This window comes from Oryctolagus cuniculus, chromosome 20, assembly GCF_964237555.1.
Source record: "Oryctolagus cuniculus chromosome 20, mOryCun1.1, whole genome shotgun sequence".
In the NCBI taxonomy this organism is placed as follows: domain Eukaryota; kingdom Metazoa; phylum Chordata; class Mammalia; order Lagomorpha; family Leporidae; genus Oryctolagus; species Oryctolagus cuniculus.
In genome coordinates this window covers 9246991-9273192 of record NC_091451.1, presented here as the reverse complement: position 1 = coordinate 9273192, position 26202 = coordinate 9246991, and the positions used below count along the sequence as shown (strand labels likewise).

General features: G+C 49.2%; 1 protein-coding gene across 1 annotated transcript in view; it reads left to right on the top strand.

Moving 5' to 3' along the window:
* The first annotated feature begins 798 nt into the window (after positions 1-798).
* PRKCH (protein kinase C eta) overlaps positions 799-26202 on the top strand; it is a 272113-nt gene continuing 246709 nt past the window's right edge. Inside the window, exon 1 of the mRNA XM_051826092.2 lies at positions 799-1497. Coding sequence (XP_051682052.1) covers positions 1135-1497 — 363 coding nt within the window. The 5' untranslated portion in view covers positions 799-1134. The remainder of the gene's footprint in view (positions 1498-26202) is intronic.

Genomic DNA, 26202 nt, shown 5'->3' with positions numbered 1-26202 from the left:
CCTCAGGGCGCAGGTTTTGCTGTAGGGCAGAGGCGCTCCCTGGGGGCCTTGGGGTGAGATTCCTGGGTACACCAGTGTCCTGTGTGACCATTTTCTGCCCTAGCCACCCAGGGTTGAGTGGACCCAGAAGAACCAACCTCTCCTGCTCACTGTGCAACAAGACACACCTCTCCGAGGAAGGCGGAGGACAGGATTTCCGTCGTTACTACTGCCCCATAAAAAAAAAAATACAACAACTGTGTAATTACCCTCTGCAGGAAAGGCGCACAAACAGGATGGGCCCGAGCTGACCCCGGGATGAGCTACCCCTGTAAAAGATCAGGAAAAAGAACCTCCACGCCCGCCAGGCCGCCTCCGGCCAGGGCCTCTCCGGGGTGGCCAGACAGGATCACCCGCACACCGCCTAGGGTGGGAGGGAGGGGTCCTCCGCAGCTCCTCCCCCGAATCCTCCCAGCCGTGCAGCCCTGCCCAGGCCTGCGCTCCAAGCCTCAGGTGTTGGCTCCACAAAGCCGGCTCCTGGAGCGGTCCCCCAGCCCGCAGCGCCCGGCCGGACGCGCGCTGCCGGGGGCGCGCGCAGGGCGGTGCGAGGCGGGCCACGCGCGCCACGCCCCCGGGGTCCAGCGTGCTGTGAACTTGAGGCTGGTGGCGCGAGGTTCCCGCCGGGGATGCGGCGGCGGCGGCTGCTTCTTCCTGGTTTGAAGCTCGCCGGGTGGGGGAGAGCGTGAGCCGGCGGAGGCGGGGGCAGGAGCCGAAGCGGGAGGAGGCGGGGACGAGACGCTCGCGGGGCTGGAGCTCACCGGACGGGTCGCTCCGGCTCTCCGCCGAGAGCAGCCTCCCAGCCCTGGAGAAGGGGCGAGCCCCGCGCCGGCGCCCAGAGGGGGACGCTCGGGCTCCCCCGGCCCGCTGAGGGCTCCCCTCCTTTCCACCTCGGCAGCCAGGGAGGCAGGGAAGGAGGGGAGGGGAGGGTCCCGGGGAGGCGACAGAATGGCCGGGCGCGGGGGGCTTGGGCGCTGCCTCCCCCCGGAGCTGCCTCCACGCCTGAGGTCGCCGCGCGGGCTGGTCTGAGCCGGGGCTCCCCGCTCTCCCGTGCGAGCCAGCGCGGTCCCCCCGGGGGCCCGGGCGGCGGCGCCCGCAATGTCGTCCGGCACCATGAAGTTCAATGGCTATCTGAGGGTCCGCATCGGCGAGGCGGTGGGGCTGCAGCCCACCCGCTGGTCCCTGCGCCACTCGCTCTTCAAAAAGGGCTATCAGCTGCTGGACCCCTACCTGACTGTGAGCGTGGACCAGGTGCGCGTGGGCCAGACCAGCACCAAGCAGAAGACCAACAAGCCCACGTACAACGAGGAGTTCTGCGCCAACGTCACCGACGGCGGCCACCTGGAGCTGGCCGTCTTCCACGAGACGCCCCTGGGCTACGACCACTTCGTGGCCAACTGCACGCTGCAGTTCCAGGAGCTGCTGCGCACGGCCAGCGCCTCGGACACCTTCGAGGGCTGGGTGAGTAAGCGACGACCCCTGCCCTTCGATGCCCGTCCCGGTCGCCCGGTTTTCAAAAAAAAAAAAAAAAGAAAAGAAAGAAAGAAAGAAAAAAAAATCCTCGCCCGGCTCCGGGGCATTCCTTGGCGCTCGGGGCCGAGGGGAATTCCCTGCGGACGGCGGTCCTCGCCCAGGTGGCCACGGCCCTGGTGACGCGGGCGCAGGTGTGTCTCCAGGAAGCCTGCCTGGGCTGGGTCCTCCGTGGGGAAGCCGGGCCAGGGGACTGGGGGTGGGGGCAGCGCGGGTCCGCCTCTCCGCCCAGACTTGGGTGTGGGTGGGCGCCCCTAGCTCCCGGCAGGAAAGGCAGGCATGGGGGGGGGGGGTGATGTGAAAGTGACCCGCTTGGAGTAAAGTGCTTCGAGCGCTCCTTGGGAGAAAGCCCTGCATTCTCGCGAGTATTATTCATCGTGTTTATGGATGTGTGTGGGTTCGGCGGCGCAGACGTGTGCACGTGTTTCGGCTTGCACGTCCAGCGCTGTAGGGCGCGGAGGTGTGTGTGTGTGTGTGTGTGTGTGTGCAGGAGATGAGACTCATGTGTGTGCCTGCCCTTCGGTGTGTGTGTGTGTGTGCAGGAGATGAGACTCATGTGTGTGCCTGCCCTTCGGCGTGCCCCCTACAGCGGGTGGTCTTGGCGGAGGAGGCCCCCGGGGGGGTTGTTAACCACGCTTGCTTGCCCAGTCGCCTGCGGGTGTTCGCGCTGCTCCATCAACTTCCCGCCGCGTGCCCCTTCGCTTCACACACTTCCCAGGAGGCGAATTTACTCATGTAAATGCGTTCACGTCTCCAGAGCACTCTATGCAGTGCCAAAGTGCTTTTGACTGTACATGGTTTCACCTTGCGCTGGGATACAGGTGGTAACCACGGCGCTTGGAGTGGTCGGGTTTGGCAAGATGAGAGTATGCGGTTTGGACAGTGAGGACTTTCAGGGTTTAAGATCTGGGGGTGGGGGGGGGGGGTCAGTTCTGAACCCAGAGTGGGAGTCAGGACTGGAAGTCTGAGATTAAGAAGCGTGGACTCTGATGGCTGGTTGATGCAGACCGATTTCAGCGTTTATGTTGAACTTCGAAGAGTTGGTAATTTCACCACATGCTGTCTAAAATTACAGATCACTTGTGGAGTTTTTCTTTCATTTCTTTTTTTTTAAAATAGATTTATTTATTTATTTGAAAGAGTTACAGAAAGGCAGAGAGAGAGAGAGATAGGTTTCCATCCGCTGGTTCACTCCCCAGATGGTCACCTGGCTGGAGCTGGGCTGATCTAAAGCCAGGAGCCAGGAGTTTCTTCCAGGTCTCCCATGCAGGCACAGGGGCCCAAGGCCTTGGGCTATCTTTTACTGCTTTCCCAGGCCATAGCAGAGAGCTGGATCGGAAGTGGAGAAGCCAGGTCTTGTACTGGTGCCCGTATGGGATGCTGGCGCTGCAAGTGGCAGCTTTACTTGCTAGCCACAGCGCTGGCCCCTTTTTCATTTATACAGGAGTAAAACAGCATCACGACTGTGACCTTCAGTCATCACATTAATTACACTGTAGCCTAACACTTTGTGGAATGCAAAAGTGGACTACGGTGGCATGGCCGGGACACAGTGAGGATATCCATATTCTCCTCAATGGGACCATAGAAATAATGTCTGATTAAGAGTTTGGTTGGGCAAAGGTCTTAGAAGATTCCAGTTCTGGAGCTTGGTGTCAGATCGGCCAACAGCCCTGAGGAGCCTGGCTTTTGGAAGGAGCTATTTCGCCCCTACTCTGTGTTCAAATCCCCTGGGCAACTCTGCACAATCCCCATTTTTGCAGACTCTAGACCGGAAGCTCCGGTTGTGGGGTCCCAACACCAGTGACTTTAGGCTCCCTGGGTGGTTCCAGGGCACAGAGCAGGCTGAGGACCTGTGGCCACTCGAAGACCAGGAGATGAAGACTTGAAGCAGCAAGAATGGAGGAAGAGCCGCCTGACCAGTTAGAGTGACCGGGACTCCTTCTCCAGGGGATGGACAGAGATTTACATGCAAATTAAATTCCGATAGTTACAGTTGTCCAAAATAATTGTTCTTAGATGTTTACTGTAACCCACAGGTGGTGTTGTAGAAAACATGACTGTTTGGTAAAAATAGGCTCAGCATTTAAAAAAACCACACTTTTTATTTATTTGAGAGGCAGAGAGCGAAAGAGCGAGCTCTCAGTTGCTGGTTCAGTCCCGCAAAGGCACACAACAGCCGAGGATGGCCAGGCCAAAGCCAGGATCTGGGGACTCAATCCTGGTGGCAGGGACCCAACTACTGGGGCCATCACCTGCTGCCTCTCAGCCTGCACATTAACAGGAAGCTGGAATCAGTAGTGGAACCGGGACTTGAACCCAGACACTTTGATGTGACGTGCAAGAGTCCCAGCTGCTGGGCCAAACGCCTGCACCTTGGGTCCGCATGTCGGTGATCTTGATACCAATAATTTGTCATGCACTTGTAGTCCATGAGAATGCAGGTTATTTTTTTTTTTTTTAAGGCCCTGGATGTTTTGAAACTATGAAGGTGGGGCATTCAGGATGGGCAGAGTGCTGTTTCTTTCTTTTCGTTAAGGATCCTAAGAAAACACTTGGAAATAGATGGAATGCTTATTTTTAAAATTATCCTTTACAGTTAGATCTGAAGGTGCTTTTGAAGTTCAGACTCTAAAAATGCTGTTTTATCTTTTGGTGTATTAAGTTGAAATGTTTGGTTTATTGTGACAGTTCCAAGTAAAGTAATTGAATTTCTTCACTTTAGATTTATGTGTGTTGCAAGTAGAACTACAGATTGCTGGCTTTAGAAAACCTGATGACTTCATTTTTTGCCAAACCAGAAGAAGATCTAGTGTAGATTGACCTTAAAACAGAAGATGCTTCTTTATTAGAATACAGAAAAAAAAAAAGGCACATGGGAAATTGAATGAAAAGATTATTTTGGTGCAAAATTATTTGAAATCCATGCATTTTTTTCATAAAACATTCCCAATAACTTTTCAAAGACACCTGTATGCTTTGGTTTATTGTATTTTCTCAGTATCAAGAAGATACAAAAGTCATTAGCTTTGACTTTTGTATAAATTTTGTTTGATGAGTTTGATGGAAGAAGGTCTTAGCTCTACTTTAGGCAATATATTCTTCAAGCCCAGCGCCTGACAAACCATAGACAAATATCTATTTACTGACCATATATATATTATTTTATTCAATCTACATTCAATTTAAGGAGGTGAAGGGCTGCGGTTAAAGTAGTTCTTAAATGGAAATTCATTGCGTTAAATCCCCAAGTTGGAAAAGAAAAATTCAAGACAAAGTCGTGGGGCCGGCACTGTAGTGCAGTGGGTAAAGCCACTGCCTGTAGTTGTTGGCATCCCATATGGGTGCCAGTTCGATCCAGCTGCTCCACTTCTGATCCAGCTCTCTGCTATGGCCTGGGATAGCAGTAGAAGATGGCCCAAGTCCTTGGGTCTCTGTACCCTGTGGGAGACCTGGAAGAAGCTCCTGGCTCCTGGCTTTGACTTGGTGCAGCTCCAGCTGTTGTGGCCAAACTGGGGAGTGAAGCAGCAGATGGAAGGCCCCCCTCTGACTTTCAAATAAAATAAATAAATCTTAAAAAAAAAAAAAAAAGACAAAGACCTAAGATTTCCTCTTAACTAGATAAGAGCAAATTGAGGTCAAAGGAAGTAGAATGAAGGGAATTATAAAGCTAGTAGAAGTCAGTGAAAGTGGAAAACAGAAAAAACAGTGAAGCAAAAAGATGGCTTTAAAAACAAACAAACCAACCAACAAACCAGTAGAATGGAAAGTCTCAAGCCAGAATGATAGAGAGAGGGAGAGGGAGAGAGAAGGCACAAATTATCAAGGGAGGCGATACCACTACAGATCCTATGGACACTGAAGGAGTACTAAAAGTATATTATGGGGGCTGGCGCTGTGGCTCAGCAGGCTAAACCTCTGCTTGCAGCGCCGACATCCCAAATGGGCGCTGGTTGGAGTCCCAACTGCATCACTTCACATCCAGCTCCCTGGCTAATGGCCTGGGAAAGCAGTAGAAGATGGCCCAAGTGTTTGGGCCCCTGCACCCACTTGGGAGACCTGGAAGAAGCTCCTGGCTCCTGTGTTCAGATTGGTCCAGCTCTGGCCTTTGCAGCTATTTGGTGAATGAACCAGCGGATGGGAGACCTCTCTCTGTCTATCCCTCTCTGTATCTGTAACTCTGACTCTCAAATAAATAAATAATGGATATTATGGGCAATTTTATGCCAGTGAATTCCATAGTTTAGATTAAATGAACAAATTCCTTGGAAGATTGGAAGATAAACTACCACAGTTCCTTCAAATAACTTGAATAGCTTTATATCTAATAAAGTTGTTGATTTTGCAGTTAAAACAGACTCAAGGCCCCGATTTGGCTTTACTAGTGACTTCTATGGTACATTAGAAATTATTTATTTTTTATTTATTTGAAAGGCAGAGGGAGAGAGAGAGCTTTCATCCACTTGTTCACTCCCCGCATGCCCACAGCACTCAGGGCTAGGCTAGTCGGAAGCCAGGAGCCTAGAACTCTTCCAGGTCTCCCATATGGGGTAGCAGCAGCCCAAGTGCTTGGACCACTACCTGTGGCTTCCCATGGTGGTGTGCGTTAGCAGGAAGCTGGAATCAGAAGCGGGGCTGGGTCTCAAACCTAGGCTTTCCCGTATTGGATGCAGGTGTCCCAAGAAGTTTCTTTGCCATAGTGAAAGATGCCTGCCCCTGTGATACATGTAAGGGAGAGCTCTTACCAATTCTGTAGAAGCTCTATCAGAAAATAGAAGAGAATAAAACACGTCCCAACTTATTCCAGAGGTCAGCATGTTTTATCCTTTTACCCAAAACTTATCAAGACATTACAAAAAGAGGAAACTAGAGACCAGTGTCATCCATGAACATAGATGCAAAGATTGTTCAGTTTTAGCAGTCAGATCCAATGATAGCAAATGGATAATGCATCGTGACCAAATAGAGCTTTTAATTAGTAGCATAAGCTTGATTTAGTTCTTCATATTAACAGTAAAAATTCAGATCCATATGACTATTTCTATATGGATTTTCTAATACATATAGAAAAAGTATTTGAAAAAATTCAGTATCCATTTATGTTAAAAAAGAAATAAAAACCTTAGGAAATTAGCAGGGGCTGGGACTGTGGCTCAGCGGGTTAAAGCCATGGCCTGCAGCACTAGTATCCCATTTGGGCTCTGATTTAAATCCTGGCTTATCCACTTCCTATACAGCGCCCTGCTACTGTGCCTGGGAGGGCAACAGAGGATGGCCCAAGTGCTTGGGCCCCTGCACCCATGTGGGAGAGCTGGAAGAAGCTCCTGGCTCCTGGCTTTGGCTTGGCACAATCCTGGCTGTTGTGGCCATTTATGGAGTGAACCAGTGGATAGAAGATCTCTCTCTCTCTCTCTCTCTCTCTCTGTGTGTGTGTGTGTGTCTCTCCTCCTCCACCTCTCTCTCTCTCTGTAACACTGACTTTCAAATAATAAATCTTAATGAAAAAAAGAGTTAACTTCATCAACCTAATAAAGGACTTCTATGAAAAGTCTACAGGTATCATGTTAACAGTGAAAGGATGATTTTCATTCCCCCCATTGTCAGGAATAAGGCAAGAGTGTGCTTCCCATTTTTATTCAGCATTGTGCTGGAGGTTTTGATTAGTGTGAAAAAATAATTTCAAAAAATAAAATACAGATTACAAAGAAAGAAGTAACATTATCTTATTTGTAGACAAGTGATCTCGGCATCTCTAATAGGGCTTCTAGAACCAGCAATTGAGTTTAGCTAGTCTGCAGGATCCAAAATCAATTGTATTTCCATATACTACCACAATTGAAGGTCTGGGTGGATTGAAAACTAAAATAAAAAATTACTATTTATAAAATATAAAAATTATATAAATTATAAAAATTATATAAATTATAAAAATTACTATTTATAAGAACATCAATTTGATAACCAGTATGCAAAAGTTTTTCAGTGGAAGTGGTAACGCATTGCAGAAGTGTTAAAGATCTAGAAAAATGGAGAGATGCACTGTGTTCATGAATGGGAAGGTTCTGTATTGTTAAGACCTCCATTCTTCTCAAAGTACTCAGTAGATTTAATGCAATTCCAGTAAAAATATCCAGCATTGGGCCTGCGCCGCGGCTCACTAGGCTAATCCTCCGCCTAGCGGCGCCGGCACACCGGGTTCTAGTCCCGGTCGGGGCGCCGGATTCTGTCCCGGTTGCTCCTCTTCCAGGCCAGCTCTCTGCTGTGGCCAGGGAGTGCAGTGGAGGATGGCCCAAGTGCTTGGGCCCTGCACCCCATGGGAGACCAGGAGAAGCACCCGGCTCCTGGCTCCTGCCTTCGGATCAGCGCGGTGCACCGGCCGCAGCGCGCCGGCCGCGGCGGCCATTGGAGGGTGAACCAACGGCAAAGGAAGACCTTTCTCTCTCTCTCTCACTGTCCACTCTGCCTGTAAAAAAAAAAAAAAAAAAAAAATCAAGCATTGTTATAGAAATTGACAGACTGATTCTAAATTTCATATGGAAATGTGAACCACTTAGATTGGTGTAAGGATAGTTTTGAAAAAAGGCTAAGGGAACTTGCATTATCTAAGCCTGAAGTTCACTGTAGGACTACCATAATCAAGATAATGCGGTATTGGAATGAAGAGAGTCTGGAAGTAGATCCGCATGCATGCGATCAATTGGTTTTGGATAAAGATGCCAAGAAGGCAGTTCAATAGGGGAAGTGTCGATCTTTTCAACAAGTAGGACTTGAACAACTGGCTTGCCATCTGCAGCAGTAAGAGCCGACCCTTACCTCCCAACAAGTATCAGAATGAATTTCAGATGGATTCTAGACCTAAATGTACAAGTGTAACTGTAGAACTTCTGTAGGAAAACATGGAAGAAAATCTTAGTGGCCATGGGCTTGGCATAATATATTTTAGCTAGAACCCAAAAAGCCCTAAGTATTTTTTACAAAAATCAATAAATTAGACTTTATTAAAATTAAAAACTACTGCTTTCCAAAGGATGTCTAAGAAAATGAAAACACAGGCCACAGACTGCCATAAAATACTCGCAGCCTATAAATCAGACAGATTTGTGACATGAGTATATAAAAAAGTTGTCACAACTCAACTAGAAAAAGACCTGATTTAAACATGGAGCAGATATTTGAATAGGCATCTTCATGGCACATGGCACATTAAAAGACACTTGGAATCACTAGTTGTTAAGTTATAATGCAAACTCAAACCATAATGCGGCATTGATGTGCTTTTACTGGTAAGGCTGTGGTTGCCCTAAGTGTTGGTGATGAAGTGGAGCCCCTGGAACTGTCACTCAGTACTGTTAGGAATGTAGAGTGGTATAATCGCGTTGGAAAAGACTGTGGTGGTTTCTTCAAATGAACATACACCTGCCATATGACCTATCTGCGCTTAACTATTTGCCGGGAGGGATGGAACCATCGCATCAAAGCTTGTCCATGAGAGTTCACAGCAGCTTCCTTGGTAATAGCCCCAGACTGGAAGTTGACACTCAAGTGTCAGTCAACAGATGAACCTTAAAACAAGCTGTGGTGTAGCCATACAGTGGATTAGTACTCAGTGCCAGGGGATGAGTGAGTGACACAGGCAGCCACGTGGAGGAATGTCCTATGCACAATTACAGAAAATGAGAACTTAGAGAGCAGCTCAGTGGTTGCCTGGGAATGGGAAGTGACGGATTGCAAAGGAATGAGGGGTGGATGGATGACACAAGGGAGCGGTGAAGATCCTTATTATTTCCATCGTCCTGATGATTGTTTCACAGTTATGCAAATATGCCCAACTTTCCACATGCACTGTAAGTATGTGTGTGGCAGTTGTACCTGATTAAAGCTCTAGAAAAGACAGTGAGGCTGTTTTACTGAAGATGTAAAGATGGATGCCGGTAAATGGGAGAATTAAATTGGAGCCCATTCTGACTTTGGAAAATCACATTCCTGTGTAGTGCAGAGGCTGTGTATCAGAGTAGGAGTGTGAAAAACAAATCACCAAGAAACGCATTTATTAAATTAGTTTCTGATTTTTGGACACAGTCTCATTTTCAAAATTACCACCGTGAGTGGTTTTTTTTTCTGCTTCTTCTAAAACTTGAGTTTGCATCATTGCTTGGACTCGTGAACACCGAAGGTTTGCCTAATCAAACCCTCTTGCCTTCTCCCATGGACTTGCCATTGATTTGCTGGCTTTCCCAGCCGGGGCCTGGCCTCTTGTACTTGATGTGGAGCTTTGGGGACCCGGGGGAGGCCGCCGGAGCTGGAGGCTGCGTCATGGAAAGACCTTGGCACCCCCCTCAGGAAGGAAGGCCCGGCTTGGCCGGATCCCAGCCCGTTTTCCTGGAGCCTTCCAGAGACGTCCTGTTCTGTCCTGTTCTCGGCAGCCCGGGGGCTGCTCTCCCTGCAGCCTCCGAGAGGCCCCTGCTTGCTGGTCCCCTCAGGTGAGACCACCTGGGACCCACCGACCGGGCATTTGCTGACTGCCTTTTCTCTTGGTTCCTGGAGGCAGGTGCATGGATGTGCAGCACCGAAATCCTTCCCGAGTCCTGAGCTCTAGTGTCTCATTCTCTTCCCTACTTTGCAGTGCTGTTAGTCTCACCGTGGATTTTTTTTTTTTTTTTTTTTGACAGGCAGAGTTAGACAGTGAGAGAGAGAGACAGAGAGAAAGTTATAGACAGTGAGAGAGAGACAGAGAGAAAGGTCTTCCTTCCATTGGTTCACTCCCCAAATGGCCGCTATGGCCGGCACTGCGCCGATCCGAAGCCAGGAGCTTCCTCCCGGTCTCTCATGCGGGTGCAGGGACCCAAGCACTTGGGCCATCCTCCACTGCACTCCCGGGCCACAGCAGAGAGCTGGCCTGGAAGAGGGGCAACCGGAACAGAATCTGGCGCCCCGACCGGGACTAGAACCTGGGTGCTGGCGCCGCAGGCAGAGGATTAGCCTAGTGAGCCACGGTGCCTGCCTCATCGTGGATTTTTAACCCCCCGAGCCAATGGTAAGGCTTGTCTAACAGTGTTGATAAACCCACAGTGTTTTAGGGGAAACACACATTTGGGGATCTCGTTGGCTCTGTCGCACCTTCGGTTTTATTGTGAGAATTTTGCTGTGGTGGGGGCTGGATGCCTCTCACCTTGCACCAGAGTTTGGCTCACTCAGGAGAACATTTTCCTGGTCAGTGTTCTCTTGTCACCTTTCTGGGATTATTTTGTTAATTGATTTGCTTGCTATACCTTCCTCCTCCATAGAATGTGAGTGATTCAACAGCTCCGACCCACCTCTGTGATTCTCTGTTCTATACCAGCATCCTGATTCACAGATACATAGTAGGCACTAAATATTTGCTGAACAAAGAAATTTTTTTGTGATTTTAGGGCAAGTAAGGTGTAAGTGCTTTGGGAACACCTTTCTTTAAATATTTTATTCATCTTTCTAAAGGAAATAACTTGGGAAGTGACCATGAATACAGCATTGCTTTTTGAAATCAGTCAGTGAGATACTGGAGTGTGCTTCAAGGGCCAGGTTTTTATGCCCTTTGAATATGACGACGGATCGAAAACCCTGTGTTGGGAAAATTCCTTGATTTTTGCCTCATTTTAAGTCTATGATTTTTTAAAAGATTTATTTTTATGCATTTAGAAGGCAGAGTTACAGAGAGGCAGAGAAAGAGAGAGAGAGAGAGAGAGAGAGATATCTTCCGTGTGCTTGGTTTACTTCCCAAATGGCCACAGCAGCCAGGGCTAGGCCAGGCCGAAGGCAGGAGCTTTGTCCAAGTCTCCCACGTGGGTGCAGGGGCCCACATACCTGGGCGTCTTCTGTTGCTTTCCCAGACACCTTAGCAGAGAACTGGATCGGAAGTGGAGCAGCCGGGACTCGAACTGGTGTCCACAGGGGAAGCTGACACTGCAGGTGGCCACTTCACCTGCTGTGCCATGGCACCAGCCCCAGAAGTCTATGACTTTGAAACCTGTGATGTAGTGTGACTTCTTACACTCACAGTTCTTGGTCCCACGTGTTAACTGCAGGTCGGAAGCACGGAATGCACAGGTAAGGGTTGCGTCCTCAGCCCTGGAGAGCTGTTGCGCTTGGTCGGTGGCTGGAGCATGAATCACTGTCTTACGCAACTCTTGGTGCAGTTTTGTGTCCAGCGAGTGTTTGGAGCGGCGATTAGTGATGATGGTAAAAGTGCAGTGCATTTTTACAAGGTGCCCTCGATTTTCTAAGATGTTTTTTCTCTTTTGTAAAGCAACTGACTGAATCACGTCCCCCTTTAGTATGGACTGTGTGGCTCTGTCTCATTAGAGTCTGATGAAAACGAATATTGCATGGAAACTCGGTCCTTGACTGTTTTCCACACTTACCGTTACTGTATCCCAAATCGTCTTTTCCTAATTTTGCCAAGCCGGTGGTCCTTCCTTTACTTACAACTCTTCTCTGTGGGATCCCGTTGCTCTTAGATACAACCCGTAGTCTCGGAATGTTCTAGAATGTTTCCATGCTCTGGCCCAGGTTTCCTCCGGAGCCTTCTCTCCCACCTCTCCCCATCCACACTGTGTACTTGGCTTCCAGCGCACTTCCTCCCATTCCAAAGTCCCGTTGCTGGATCCTACCTGTGCTTGAGACTCCTGCTCGGGTCACTCTCCCTGCCATGCCCTGTCTGGATGTGGCCCCGAGTCCCCAGTGCCCTGGCCCTCTATTCTGAAGGAGTGGGCACACGTGGAAGCGTGTAACATTGGTGAGGGGGAGGTCCCTGTTGAGGGGCCGGGCATGGACCTCAAGACACGGCCCCTTCCTTCTTAGATCCTTTACTTCTGAGGGGCAGAGAGGTTGAGGATGGAACAACAGACAGAACCCAGGGAGGACTCAGACGTTGCTAAGCACCTGGTGCAGCCAGAACAGGACCTGGAGGGAAGACAGAGCTCGTTTTGCAGGCACCAGTGCAGGTGGCCTCAGCCCGTGCCGGTTCCATGGCTAGGAAAGCTCTCCTCAAAGGAAAGAAAGTGGCTTGTGACCTGGAGACGTTTGCCCAGAGATTCCTCAGCTGCCTCTTTGGAGGGTAGATGTTTCTGACCCACGGTCACGGTTCCATCTTTGGAAAGGTTGGGAGGGAACTGAGTTTCAAGGTCCTTTGGCTCCCCAAGGGGGAAAGCAGTAAAACCAGATTTGAACCATGGAATATCTTACCTTTTGTATGGATTGTAAGATTACCGTGGATGTGGAGGCCGGAGGATGGTCTTGTTCAGAGCCTGATGGGGCCCTGGAGAGTGTACAGGTGCACCCATTTGGCACCAGTGTTTTTGAACATGGAAATTAGAGGCCTTGAATACTGACAGTCCAGTTTGCAGCAGATCCCAGCACTCCCCATAAAGGGACCAATCCTTTTGACTCACTGCCTGATTAGTCCCGAGGTGGTTTTGAGTTGGTGACGCCAAAGTGATGCAAGTCTTTGTTTTCAGAATGCGAGAATCAAAGCTGCAGCTCAAGTGTTACTGTTGTCCAACCTCAGAGGAAGTGTGACACACAGCACACGCACACACACACACACACACACACGCACTCACATTTCATGTCTGCAGAAAATCTGGGTACACTTCTTTAGGCTTATTTAAACTATGCATTTTGTGAACACATTAATTTTTTTTATTTAGATATGTGTTTACATATATATTTGTGTCCTAGCATTTCAAAGAAAACAGTCTTACTAGTAAATTGATGGGGAGTTAATTTTACTGAAATCAGTATTATATGGACAACCCCATTGAAAGAACTGTCTTTGTATTTCAGTGTACATCTCAGTACTGGGCTGTGGTAGAAGTCCGAAGCGTGAGGTTCATGGTGCAGCTTTGTCACCTGTCAGGGTGACAACGCCTCGGCTTACCTGGGGCTCTCTGTCCCCTGGTTTATATCGTGAGCGGCTTACACTGGAACGTGGCTAAGCCTCTGCCTCCACGATTAGGCAGCGACATCATTTCTTCCCTTTTGGAGTAGTTGATTCGGTTCTAAGCAGTCATATGAGTTGTGTTAGTAGTTAGTTAGTAGTTGGTTGTAGTTAGTTGAGTTAGTAGCTCCTAAGAACTGAGTCGGTCTAAAATCTCAATTGCTGGGGCCTACTGAGGACAGCTCAGGCCTGGGTGACTTTTCCAGTGTTGACAGCGCCTTGGCTTAGCGTCGGTCTAAGGAGACGCAGTGGGCCGGCGGTCCTCTCTGGTTACGCGGTTGTATTAGTTGGGGACCCTTGTCTGAGGGGTGGCTGTAAGCACGTCCCTGGTACTTCAGGTCAGAGAGAGGATGAGCATCGCAGTGTTTCTGGGTTTGCTAGAAGCCATCCTCACCAGCGTGGTGATTCAGGCTTTGCAGTCAGCTGTCTGTCGTCCCCACTCTGCACACCCACCCTTGGTGATGACACACGCCGTCCATCACTGGCAGGACGGACGTTTTAATTAGATGGAGGATCAGGCCCAAGGGTATTGGCTACGGTCATGTTTAAGTGCTGTGCCGAAGCTTTTTATGAGACAGGAAATTTCTGTTGAAAATCTTGGTAGGCTCAGAGAGCTTTATCGAGATGGGGTGGTGCTTGAGTGTTTGTCACCCCAGTCAGGCAGAGCAGGGGTTGTCAAGGCACACAGGCCTTTTGTTGTAGAAAGACCGCTTAGTGGGGGAGTCACCAGCAGTGCTTTTATTATGTGCTGCCTTCTAGAAAGTTCCTCCTTTTTTTTTTTTTTTTAATTTTACCCTTGCACACCTTTGACCTCGTGGGGAGAGAAAACCTTTTTGAAAGGTTACCTGATGATGTTTAGTTTGTGCTTGTGGTAAAAAAAAAAAAAGTTGGGAAGTTTGTCAGAGAATAGAACCATAGTCGACGTGAGCCCCTCCTAATGGGGCCAGCATGGCTGTGTTCAGCACTCAGCCCTGTGTACCCAGTTTCAGACCTAGCCCCACCCCCGTTCTCCAGGCACTTAAACCAAACCCGCAGAGCTGCCTCGCTGGTCAGTCGCAGGGCCCCACCTCTCGGTGCCGTCTCTGCGCCCCTCGCCACGCGGGGCCGTGATGTGGCGGCCTCGCTGCTCTCACGGGGCTTGGTTTGCTCGGCTGTGATGTGAGAGGGCTGGGCGCTGCGGTCCTCTCCTGCATCGGTGGGTGGCGGTGCTCCTGGGGGGCTCCACTGTGCAAAGGGAATTCTCTTCCTTGAAGAAGTGTTTCCTTGCCACTGTTCTGCTCAGACTCTGATTTGCTCTGGCCTCTGAAATGAGCTCCCACAGTCATACCCGTGTTGGGGTAATCCCTGCGCAGCCAGCATTGATCTGCTCGCCGGCCGTGGGCCTCTTGGGTGCTCTGATGTAGGCTCATAGCACTGTTGTTTCATTATGGTGTGCAGGAGCTGAGAGCGGAATCCCAGGAAGGCAAGGCTTCTGCGCCCTGGACCTCGTTCAGGATGGTGGAAGCTGGGGAGCTTCACGCAGGAGGGGAGCTCAGAGTGTTCACGAAAGAAACGCAATCACATGATGTTGAATTTTGGTGCAAAACTTTGGACATCTATGTGTAGTTTTTTTTTGTGCCACTTCCCACGGAAGGCTGGAAGGTCGCTTGTATGGGCATCTGGAGGATGCTCTGGGTGCAGTGTCATAGGATTAGTGGTTCCTTGAAGCTGGCAGTGGCACAGGGCCTCACATAAAGAAGCTCCAGTTAGCACGTGCTGCAAGTTAGGCGTCTGTCGGCTCCTAGCTCCAACGGCGTGGTTCTTCTTCTTCTTTTTTTTTTTTTCCCCCAAAGAAACCTTTTATTTAAAGAGTACAAACTTCATGCATTTCATAAGTACAACTTCAGGAATATAGTGATTCTTCCCACTATCCCCGCCCTCCTACCCACACTCCCACCCCTTCTCCTCCTCCCTCTCCCATCCCCAGTCCCTTTCTCCACTGAGATCCATTTTTGATTAACTTTATACACAGAAGATCAACTCCATACTAAGTAAAGAGTTCAACAATTTGCACACACACAAAAAAACTGTTGCTCAACATTCAAGACAAGGGCTGTTCAAAGTTATTGCATCTTGAAGTTAATTTCACTATTTTTTTAGAAGCTTATTTATTTTTTACAAAGATTTATTTATTTATTTGAAAGGCAGTTACAGAGAGGCAGAGGCACGGAGAGAGGTCTTCCATCTGCTGATTCACTCCCCAGATGGACACAACAGCCAGAGCTGCACCGATCTGAAGCCAGGAGCCAAGAGCCAGGAGCTTCTTCTGGGTCTCCCACACAGGTGCAGGGACCCAAGGGCTTGAGCCATCTTCTGTTGCTTTCCCAGGCCACAGCAGAGAGCTGGATCGGAAGTGGAGCAGCCTGGACTTGAACCTGTGCCCATATGGGATGCCGGCACTGCAGGCAGCGGCTTTACCCGCTACAGCACAGCATGGCATGGTTCTGATATTTCCCCTGGACTTGGGGATGTTTTTACTTCACTCAATTGTAGAAGACAGTTGACTAGTCAAAAAGAGGAACTGTGAATTTTGAGAAAAAGAGGAGCTTGAAAAAAGCAAAATTCTCATTTCTGGCTGCTGGTAACGTGTTCTGGGTGGTAACCCACTTTTGGACCTACATGGCTGTACTTACAGAGGTATTTTCAAAGCCTCTATTTTTGAAGGGGTGTCTTTGAGGTCTACAGCAGACGAAAAATTAAAAAAAAAAAAAAAGGCAAAACTAGGGCAGTTTGAATGGCCTCGGCTTGGTGTCTTTTGTAACTTTTCCCTATAAAAAATGATAGCAAGGTGGGCATTTAGTCTAGTGGTAAGACTGCTTGGTCTTCCTGCATTCCATATTGGAGTGCCTGGGTTTGAATCCTGGCTCCACTTACCATTCCCGCTTCCTGCTAATGCACAGCGTGCCGCAGCGATGGCTCAAGTACGTGGGTCCCTGCCACCCATGTGGGAGACCCGGATTGAGTTCCTGGCTCCCTGTTTTAGCCTGGCCCACTCTTGGCTGTTATGGGCATTTGGGGAGTGAACCACTGGATAGGGATATCTCTGTTTCTCTCTGTGTCTCTGCCTTTCACAAAATAATTATTAAAGAAGATGATTTATTTTGTAAACTTTTTCTTATAACATTTGCCCCCCCCCCTTTTTAAAGATTTATTTATTTATTTGAAAGGCGGAGTTATAGAGAGGTAAAAGCAGAGAGAGAGAGAGAGAGAGAGAGAGAGAGTCTTCCATCTGCTGGTTCACTCTCCAAATGGCTGCAATAGCTGGAGCAGGGCCGATCTGAAGCCAGGAGCCAGGAGCTTCTTCTGGGTCTCCCACTCGGGTGCAGGGGCTCAAGGACTTGGGCCATCTTCTACTGCTTTCCCAGGCCATAGCAGAGAGCTGGATCAGAAGTGGAGCAGCCAGGACTCGATCCAGGGCTCATATGAGACGCCAACACTGCAGGTGGTCGCTTTACCTGCTGTGTCACAGCTCTGGTCCTTGCTCTCTTTTTTGTGCCGCAGTAAACGTTCTGGTACAGTGTTACGTTGGTCCAAGACAAAACGATAAGAAATTGGTCATGTGTGTTTGCTCTTCTTACTCTTGGAGTTCTATGGTCTTTTCTGGACCTCCACTCACTTCCCTGGCTTCCTGCCAACACCCTGGTGGTGGTGGACATGCAGCTGAGTGGAGAACATGCAGAAATTCTGCCCACCTTGCTAGTTAGATGTAAAGCTAGAATCCAGCTCCCTGGACCGCAGGCCCTGCACCTCTGAACACCCAGTCATTCTCAGGTGTTCACAGAGCACCAGTGTGCACCCAGCACTCTTCCAGGTGCCACAGACAGGGCAGAGAACCCTGACCCAGCACACTGTCCCCTGCAGAGCCGCCCTCACGTGGAGAAGTAGATAATAAGCGAGCCAGTGAGTGAGGAAGAAAACAACAGGTGGAGGGCAGGTGCTGAGTGGCGCATCACAACAGGGTGATGTGACCGTGTATGACAAGGTGGCTGTTTTGCCTGGAGTGGCCGGGAAGAATGCACAGAGCAGGTGACATTTCTGCCAAGACAGCCACATGCAGAGGCGAGAAAGGGCTCGAAGAGGCAACAGCTCAGGCACAGGCTCCTATGTGGGCACGGGATGGGCGTGTAGAGGGACACAGAGATGGTGGGGGAGACGGTGGCGTGCGGTCAGCAAGCTTGTTGTGTTGTCCCATCTCTGCTGCTTCAGGGGGTTGTGAACAATGAGCAAGTCCGCTTAGCTCTGACCCTGGGTTCTCTCCCCTGGAAATGGTGCTCGTGTTAGCTCAGTGTAGAGATTCCCTCCAGTGCATAGTGCACGCCCAGCACAATGCAGGCCCTGCAGAAATGGCCACTTTGGTGGTTTTAATCTCCCGAGGAAACTAATATGCGGGCAAGGGTTCTCTGAAAAGATCCATACTGGCCGAGGAAAGACCAGCACAGGGTTGCCTTGCAGACATGGTCATTTTTCAGTGGCAATGCGAACATTTCCTAGGGAGGGAGAGGGCCTAGTCTTCGTGGTGCCCCTGGGACCACATCAGAGAAGCACCTGCTTGTCCCCTTCCCTGCCAGCACCACGTTCTGTAAGGAGACAGAGGGGCGAGGAAACAGAGACTTAGAATTTTTTTCTAAATTTTTGAGTTTCTGAAAGATCTATTTGTTTTCTACAGGCTCATAGGTGTTTCTGGAAGATTTCAGTAAATTAGAGGGCCAAGGTGATGGCATTGCACTGTTATAACTGATAGGACTCTGAAGTATTTTCAGTTTTTTACAAACCTTTAAACTTATGGTTGAGAATTAATAAACACAGCTCCAATCGTCATAAAAGGAATTTAAACCTTAGTATGGATGACTAGGTACAGCTGAATCTTGCTTACTTCAAAAAGTTCACAAAAATGCATGTTGTGAATAAACTGTACATGAATTTTCAACCTTTGTACACCAAGATATACTTACCTTAAAATTTTAGGGGCTGGTGCTGTGGCATAGCAGGTAAAGCCTCCATGCCATATGGGCGCTGGTTCGAGTCCTGGCTGCTCCACTCCGATCCAGCTCTCTGCTATGGAAAAGCAGTAGAAGATGGCCCAAGTCCTTGGGCCCCTGCACCCGAGTAGGAGGCCCAGAAGAAGTGCCTGGCTCCTCCTTCAGATTGGCGCAGATCTGGCCATGGCAGCTAATTGGGGAGTGAACCAGTAGGTGGAAGACCTCTCTCTCTCTCTCTCTCTCTCTCCTTCTCTCTGTGTGTAACTCTGACTTTCAAATAAATAAAATTTTAAAAAAATTTATTTATTTATTTGAAAGTCAGAGAGATAGAGATAGAGAGAGAGATGAGATATCTCCCATCTGCTGGTTCACTCCCCAAATTTCTGTAACAGCCAGGACCAGGAAGCTGCAGCTAGGAGCCTAGAACTCAATCCAAGTCTCCAATGTGATTGACAGGAAGCCAAGTACTTGAGCCATCACCTGTTGTCTCCCAGTGTGCGTTAGCAGGAAGCTGGAATTGGGAGCAGAACTGGGATTCAAACCCAGGAGTCTTATGGGAAGCTGCTATGCTGAACGTCTACCGCTAAGCTTATCTTTTAATTTTGTTTTCATAAACTTTAAAAAAAGATGTATTTATTTGAAAGGCAGAATGACAAGGAGAGAGCGAGCAATAATGGGGGAGGAGAGGTATCTTCCATCTCTTGGTTCACTCCCCAAATGACTGCAATAGTTGGAGCAGGGTCAGGCCAAAACCAGGAGACAGGAACTCCATCTGGTTCTCCGACGTGGGTGGAGGAACTCAAAGCAGCCATTGCCTGCCTTTTCCCCGGTGCCTTAGCAGGAGCTGGGTTGGAATCTGAAAACCCAGCACTTGAGTGGACACTCCAACATGGGGGACGTGGGTGTCTCAAGAGGCGGCTGCACCCTCTGTGCTACAGCGCCTGCCTCTCTAGCAGCTTTTTGAAATTGCCTCCTAACTTGGGATAATGCCCATTTTGGCGTCCCCGAATCTTTCTGACCTTTCCTTCAACATCATGTGGTGTGTATTTAATGTAAAAAGATGTATTAGTAATTGCTCAAGTCACATAAATGAGGGTGGATAGTCTCCAATTAGGGGCTAATAATACACAAATACAGGCTTTGAGGAATATTTATTGGACAGCCACCATAATTACCAGTGCATCATAGTGTGATGGTCGGATGTCAACCAGATTGGGCTTTAACTATGAGTTCTGCCTCTTACTAGCAGGGAGCATTTGATCCCTGCAAGCTTCAGTTTTCTCATTCCTGACACAGTACCCACTTCTCAGGGCTTTGTGAGAATCAGTGAGGACTTAGGGTTGTCATATAGTATAGCACAGGACACACACCACCCTTGAGAAATCCTTTATTATCAATGTCACCGTCACCGTCACCACCCCACTACCCTTAGCACTTAAGTATGAAATCATGGGCTCAGCCCTTTGTCAAAATACACTTTAAATTTCTTTACATAGAAATTGAAAGGAGGGATTTTTTTTAAAGGTTTATTTATTTATTATTGGAAGGAGTGACAGAGAGAGAGGGAGACAGATCTTCCATCTGGTGGTTCACTCTCCATCCAAATGACAGCAATGGCCGGGGCTGGACCAGTCTGAAACCAGGAGCCAGGAACTCCATCCCTGTCGCCTCCTCGGGCCATCTTCAGCCGCTTTCCCAGGTGCCTTAGCAGGGAGCTGTCTCGGAAGCAGAGCAGCTGAGACTCAGAACTGGTGGTTGTACTGGATGCTGGCGTCGCAGGCGGAGGCTTAGCCTGCTGTGCCACAGTGCTGGCTCCAGGAGGAATTTTTTGAGTGCAGCCTCTGCACTGTTTCTAGTTATTGGTGGAAGAGAAGATGGTTTCTTTATTTGGAATCCTAGGGATATGGGGTGAATTCTGCACATAGCTTCACTCTGAGAGATCTTGCACAGAAAATGGGAAAATGACTTTGGGATTACTGACGCTACATTTGCAGATGGAGAGTTTCGAGTCAGTGTGACCCAGCAAGCTAGAAAGACTTAAGTTGCAATGTTTAGTTGCAGAGGACTGAAGGGGCCCTTTAAGGGAAGGCGGAGTGAGCCTTTTTATTGCTGCAATTAAGGGAAATGATGGTAAACAGCCTTGGCATTAAAAGGTGTTTCTCTTGGGTGAAGTTTGAATATATAATACTCGTTGTTGACATGAAGTGTTCATCCTGCTCTCTGGGAGGAAAATGCCAATTTTAGAAGGGCACCATGGAGGGTGGAATTATGGGTGAAATCAAGGGCACCAAAGATTCTGATTTGGTTTGCAGGAATGTGAAGTGCTAAGCACTAGGACTCACTTTGATGGTGCCTTTTTCTACCCTTGTCTCTTGACTAGACGCTTGTTCTGGGCCCTTGCTCTGTGCCAGTCGATGGTAAGGGCGAGACTTCTGATCTGCGCATGCGTGATTTTTCAGAACAAAAGCTTCATGTGATCTGTAGTAAGGGAGGGCAGATTTGCACTTGATTCTCAGCACAGCCTTGGTTTGGGCTTCGGGAGTGTGGTTAGCTCTCCCGGCTGGGCCCCCTGGCCTTCTCGCCATGCACATCCTGAACCTGGGCTGTGGTTGTATCGACTGGCCGGGGGAACTGCTGTTGCAGAGTCTGGGGTGAATGAGAATGTGTTTGTGGGCGCCTGCTTCGCTCTGGCTGCGGGCTGCCACTTTCAGCCACCGAGTGCTGCTCCCTGCGTAAACACGGCACCATCAGCCTCCTCCAGCACCTGCCCGTGACTGGGATGCAGGAAACATGTGCGGAGCGAAGAAATTCCTCATTGTTCTCATGTCTTGAGTCAGAACCAAGACTCAAGCAGCTGGGGCCGGTGTTGTGGCACAGTGGGTAGAGCCACCACCTGCCGTGCCTGCATCCCATATGGGTGCTGATTCAAGTCCTGGCTGCTTCGCTTCTGATCCAGCTCCCTGCTGATGCACCTGGAAAAGCAGCAGAGGTGACCTAAGTACTTGGGCCCCTGCCACCCCTGTGGGGGACCCAGATGAGGCTCCTGGCTCCTGGCTTTGGTCTAGCCCAGTCCTGGGTGTTGTGGCCATTTATGTAGTGAACCAGTGGATGGAAAACTTCTCTCTCTCTCTGTCTCCATAAATGTACCTTTCAAAGGAAGGAAGGAAGGAAGGAAGGAAGGAAGAGATTCAAGCAGTTATATGTACTATTTTTGCTTAAAGATTTTCCCTTTAAAAATTCATATTTCAGATATAGACGTGAATTTATTTTTCAATATATGTGAGTTCAAGATCAGCCTCAGAAGTAGTTTAGAGAGAATGGATATGTCAGGATGGTTTTTATTCCCTTAAATAAATGTGAATCATGTATGAAAGGACCAGCTGAGTCCCAGGTTCCTTGGATAAAAGAAAACAATTTTTAACTTTGAGAGGTATATGTGCGCGCGCACACACACATTCACACACACACTCACAGAGTGAATTCTCATCTTGCTGGTCCACTCCCCAGATGCCTACAATGACTGCGGCTAGGCCAGGCCAAAGCCAGGAGCCTAGCTGGGAGTGCAGGCCATCACCGGCTACCTCCTATGGTGTGCATTTGCCGGAAGCTGGAGTTGGAAGTGGAACTGCTGGGACTCGAACCCAGACACTCTGATCTGAGATGTGGCATCCCAACTGGCACCTTAACTGCCGTGCCCAGCGCCCACCCCATTAACAACACGTATTTGGGTGATGACGGGTCGATTTCAAAATTGGAACGCTGCCGATTTCAACTGTGCCATACGATGGGTTACGTTAATCATGATCTGCCCTTGGTAAGAACAGGACACCAGCGAGGGGCACACAGCAGATCAAGTGCAGTGATGATCTTGGAGTGATAGCTGTCAGGTAAACTCATTTTTCATAAACTATCTTACTCTGGCAAGATAAAGGACTGTTTTTTTCTCTTTGAACTCAATTTCTGATGGTCCTAGGGGACTTGTATATGTGGAATTTGGTTTTAAGATAGGAAAAATAATTTTCCTGAGCCTTTCCATCGATATTATTTCCTTTGTTATTTCGAAGTAAATTACATTACAGACGGTAATGGGAAGAGAAGGTAACATGGTCTCCAGGCTCTCCCAGGCACCTACCTTTTGTCCAAAGTAAACTCTGTGTTGCTGACTTCTGCTTGCACCATTGTTTTGGACAGTCTCAGGCTAGAGTCAGAGTTAGCAACAGGAAGAGGTGGTTTCTTTCCTAACATCCAGACTACTTTCTGAAGGCAGGTGCAGGCTGAGTATCCCTTACTCAGCTTACTGGAAATGCTAGGGACCAGAAGTGTTTCAGATTTTGGATGTTTGGAGATTATGGAATATTTGTAACTATATAATGTGATGTCCTGGCAATGGGACCCAAGTCTATAAACAAAATTCATTTAACTTTCATATATATGTTATGCTCACAGCCTGAAGATAATTTTATACAATATTTTCTTTTTTTTTAAATTTCTTTGCTTCCCACATTTCATATACACGCAGGTTATGATTTTTTTTTTTTGAGATTTATTTATTTATTTGGGAGGCAGAGTTACAGAGAGGCAGAGACAGAGGGGGAGAGAGAGGTCTTCTATCTGCTGGTTCACTCCCCATATGGCCAGGAGCTTCCTCCGGGTCCCCACTGCGGGTGCAGGGCACCAAGCACTTGGGCCATCTTCTACTACTTTTCCCAGGCCATAACAGAGAGCTGGATCGGAAGTGGAGCAGCCGCCACCCGAACCAGCATCCATATGGGATGCCGGCACTGCAGGCGGTGGCTTTACCTGCTATGCCACAGTGCTGGCCCCACAATATTTTTCTAATACTTTGTCCATGGAACAGAAATTGGCACTGTGGAATTTCCCCACTTGTGGCATCATGTGGGCACTCAAAACGTTTCAAGCCTTGGCACATTTTAGATTTTTAGATAGGGCTGCTTAGCCTATACACAAGTGTTGCAAGAAGGCGGAAGCCCACGGGTGTGAACTTACCCCAGTTCCGCCCCCCCCCCCCCCCAGCATCATAACACCTTCCACAGTGCTTTTACCTGGAGGACTGTCTCGGTGAACCAGCTTCCTGCACAGGCCCAGCCTTGCACCTGCTGCGTGTGGCTCCCTTCTGTGAGCTCCCGGAGCCAGCCTCTCCCTTTGTGTGCCTTCTCCTGTCCTGTCCCACAGACCCCTTCCTCTTAGAGACACGCTCATATGGAAGCCCTCGGCCTCCCCAGTCCCAGCAGAGCAGACACACTTCCGCCTTGGCCTGGCTTGCTTCCCCTTAGAGGGGAGGCGCAGCCTCACCCCTTCCCTCCTCTGCTGCTGCAAGAGCCGTCTGCCCTTGCCCTTCCTGCCCCATTCCATCTTCCCAGTGCCACTTGGAGGTCACTGCTCCGGCAAAGTTCAGGAGCGGCCGCACCAGCGGCGCTGCTTGTGTGCCTTGTTGGCTGCAGCTTTCTTCAGACGCGGCCCCTGCCCCAACCCTCGATTCTCTTTCCCTTCTGAGATCTTTATTGGTTCTTTGTTCTCACTGTGTTTTTACAACTCTTTCATCATCCTTCAGTTTCTTTAAATGGTCTTGTTCCTTGGGGTTTTGTCCTATGTTGTCTTTCTTACTGCAGATGGTCTCACCTGTCTCTGTGGCTTTATCTGTATTGTCCACCTGCCTCCAAGGACCTCCAAGACTCCGTATTCCTTCTCCTTCACTTATTTGGGAGACAGACACATACACACTTATACACACACACACACACACACACTCACACACACAGAGTGATTATTCCATTTGTTGGTTCACTCCCCAAATGCTTGCAACAGCTGGAGCTGGAGCTAGGAGCTGAAGAACTCCACTCAGGTCTCCCGGGTGTTGGCAGGAACATAGCTACTGGAGCCATCCCTGGCTGCCTCCCGGCGTCTGCATTACCAGGAAGCTGGGATTGGGAGTCAGAGCTGGGAATGGCAGCCAGGCCCTCCCCCAGGGTGAGCTGCAGGTATTAGCGGCTAATCCAAATGCCCGCCTCCAACTCTTTCCTCTAATTCCCCTCTTCCCCCTGAACTTGACTCCTGCTTCCAGGCTCAGAGCAAAGGGCTTTATCCTCGTCTCCTTGAATCTTTACTAGAGACCCTGGGAAGCTGTGGCTCAGGCAGGCCCAACAGCAGGGTCCTGTGACCGGTCATGCTGGCTGCCCAGACCTGCGTGGACGGGCAGTGGGCATCTCCAAGTCAGCCGGTCCGTAGTTACATATCCCATCTTCCCTGCCACTCTTCCTCCTCCGGTTCTCCCAGTCAGTACCCACCTCGCCATCGCTCAGCCACCCCCCCCTCCCTTTCTTTCTTCCTCGCTTCTTTCCCTGGTCCAGTTCATCACCAAATCCCACTCCCTGTGAAGGGACTTCAAAAAATTCATGGAAATCTGGGATTAAAAGATAAGTTTATTTTTATGGAAAAAACCCTTTGTCATATTTATTTTTGTTACTTTTTTGAAAAGCCCTCTCTGTGTATGGATTTCAATTTTTTGGTCCCCAAATAAACTTATATTTTAGTTCCATTTTCTGCAGATTTTTGAAGTACTCATACTTGAGTGCTTTCTTGAACCAATTCCTTCCTTCCTTCCTTCCTTCCTTCCTTCCTTCCTTCCTTCTTCTTCTTCTTTTTCTTTTTCTTTCTTTCTTTCTTTCTTTTTTTTTTTTTTTTTACCTGCACCACATTGATTTGGCGCCTCCATGGAGGTGGATCATTGCAGTCTTCTGAGAACTGGTCTCCATGAATCCTCCCTCCAGGGAGTTGCCCAGATGAGCTGTCTGAAACCCAGCCCTAACCTCTGTCCTGCTAGAAATCCGTGAAAGCTTCCCTTTCCCTGTAAAGGTCAGGCTCCCTGGGAAGATTCTAGAAGCCTGGCCTTGGCTCTCCTCCCCAACCCCCATTCCCCTGCCCCTGCCCCTGCTACTTTCCTAGTTCTTGTTCTAGGTTCCTTTATTTTTGAAAAGATTTATTTGTTTATTTGAAAGGCAGAGTTACAGAGAGAGAGAGAGAGAGAGAGAGAGAGAGAGAGAGATGGAAAGACCGGAAGAGAGAGAGGAGAGAGAAAAAGAGAAAGGTCTTCTGTCTGCTTCTGGGTCTCCCACATGGGTGCAGGGGCCCAAGGACTTGGGCCATCTTCCTCTGCTGCCCTCCCAGGCACATTAGCAGGGAGCTGGATTGGCAGTGGAGCAGCCGGGATGTGAAGCAGCGCCCATATGGAATGCTGGCACTGCAGGTGGTGGCTTTATCCACGATGCCACAAACCTGGCTCCTGAGCTAGGTTCTAACGAGCAGAATAGAACAAGGCTTTCTTGTCTCTCTTCATGTCCAGTTCACCTCATTTTTAGGAACTAGTGGCGGAGGGCAGGCATTCCTGTGTGTGAGTACAGAAGGCCCTGTCGTGTGATGCCAGCAAGGACAGGAGGGGTGAAGGAGGTTGTAGAGGATCACGGCACACCCACCCCCAGGCAGGCCTGAGTACGCACGCGCTCGCATCAGGCTTCCTTTCACAGTGTTCACTGAGCACCTGCTGTGGCCAGAGACTGTGTTAGGTGCTGGCATGAAAAGCTCCCCTTGTGCTGGAAGAGACAGCGCCCAGCCACGGTTGCATCCAGG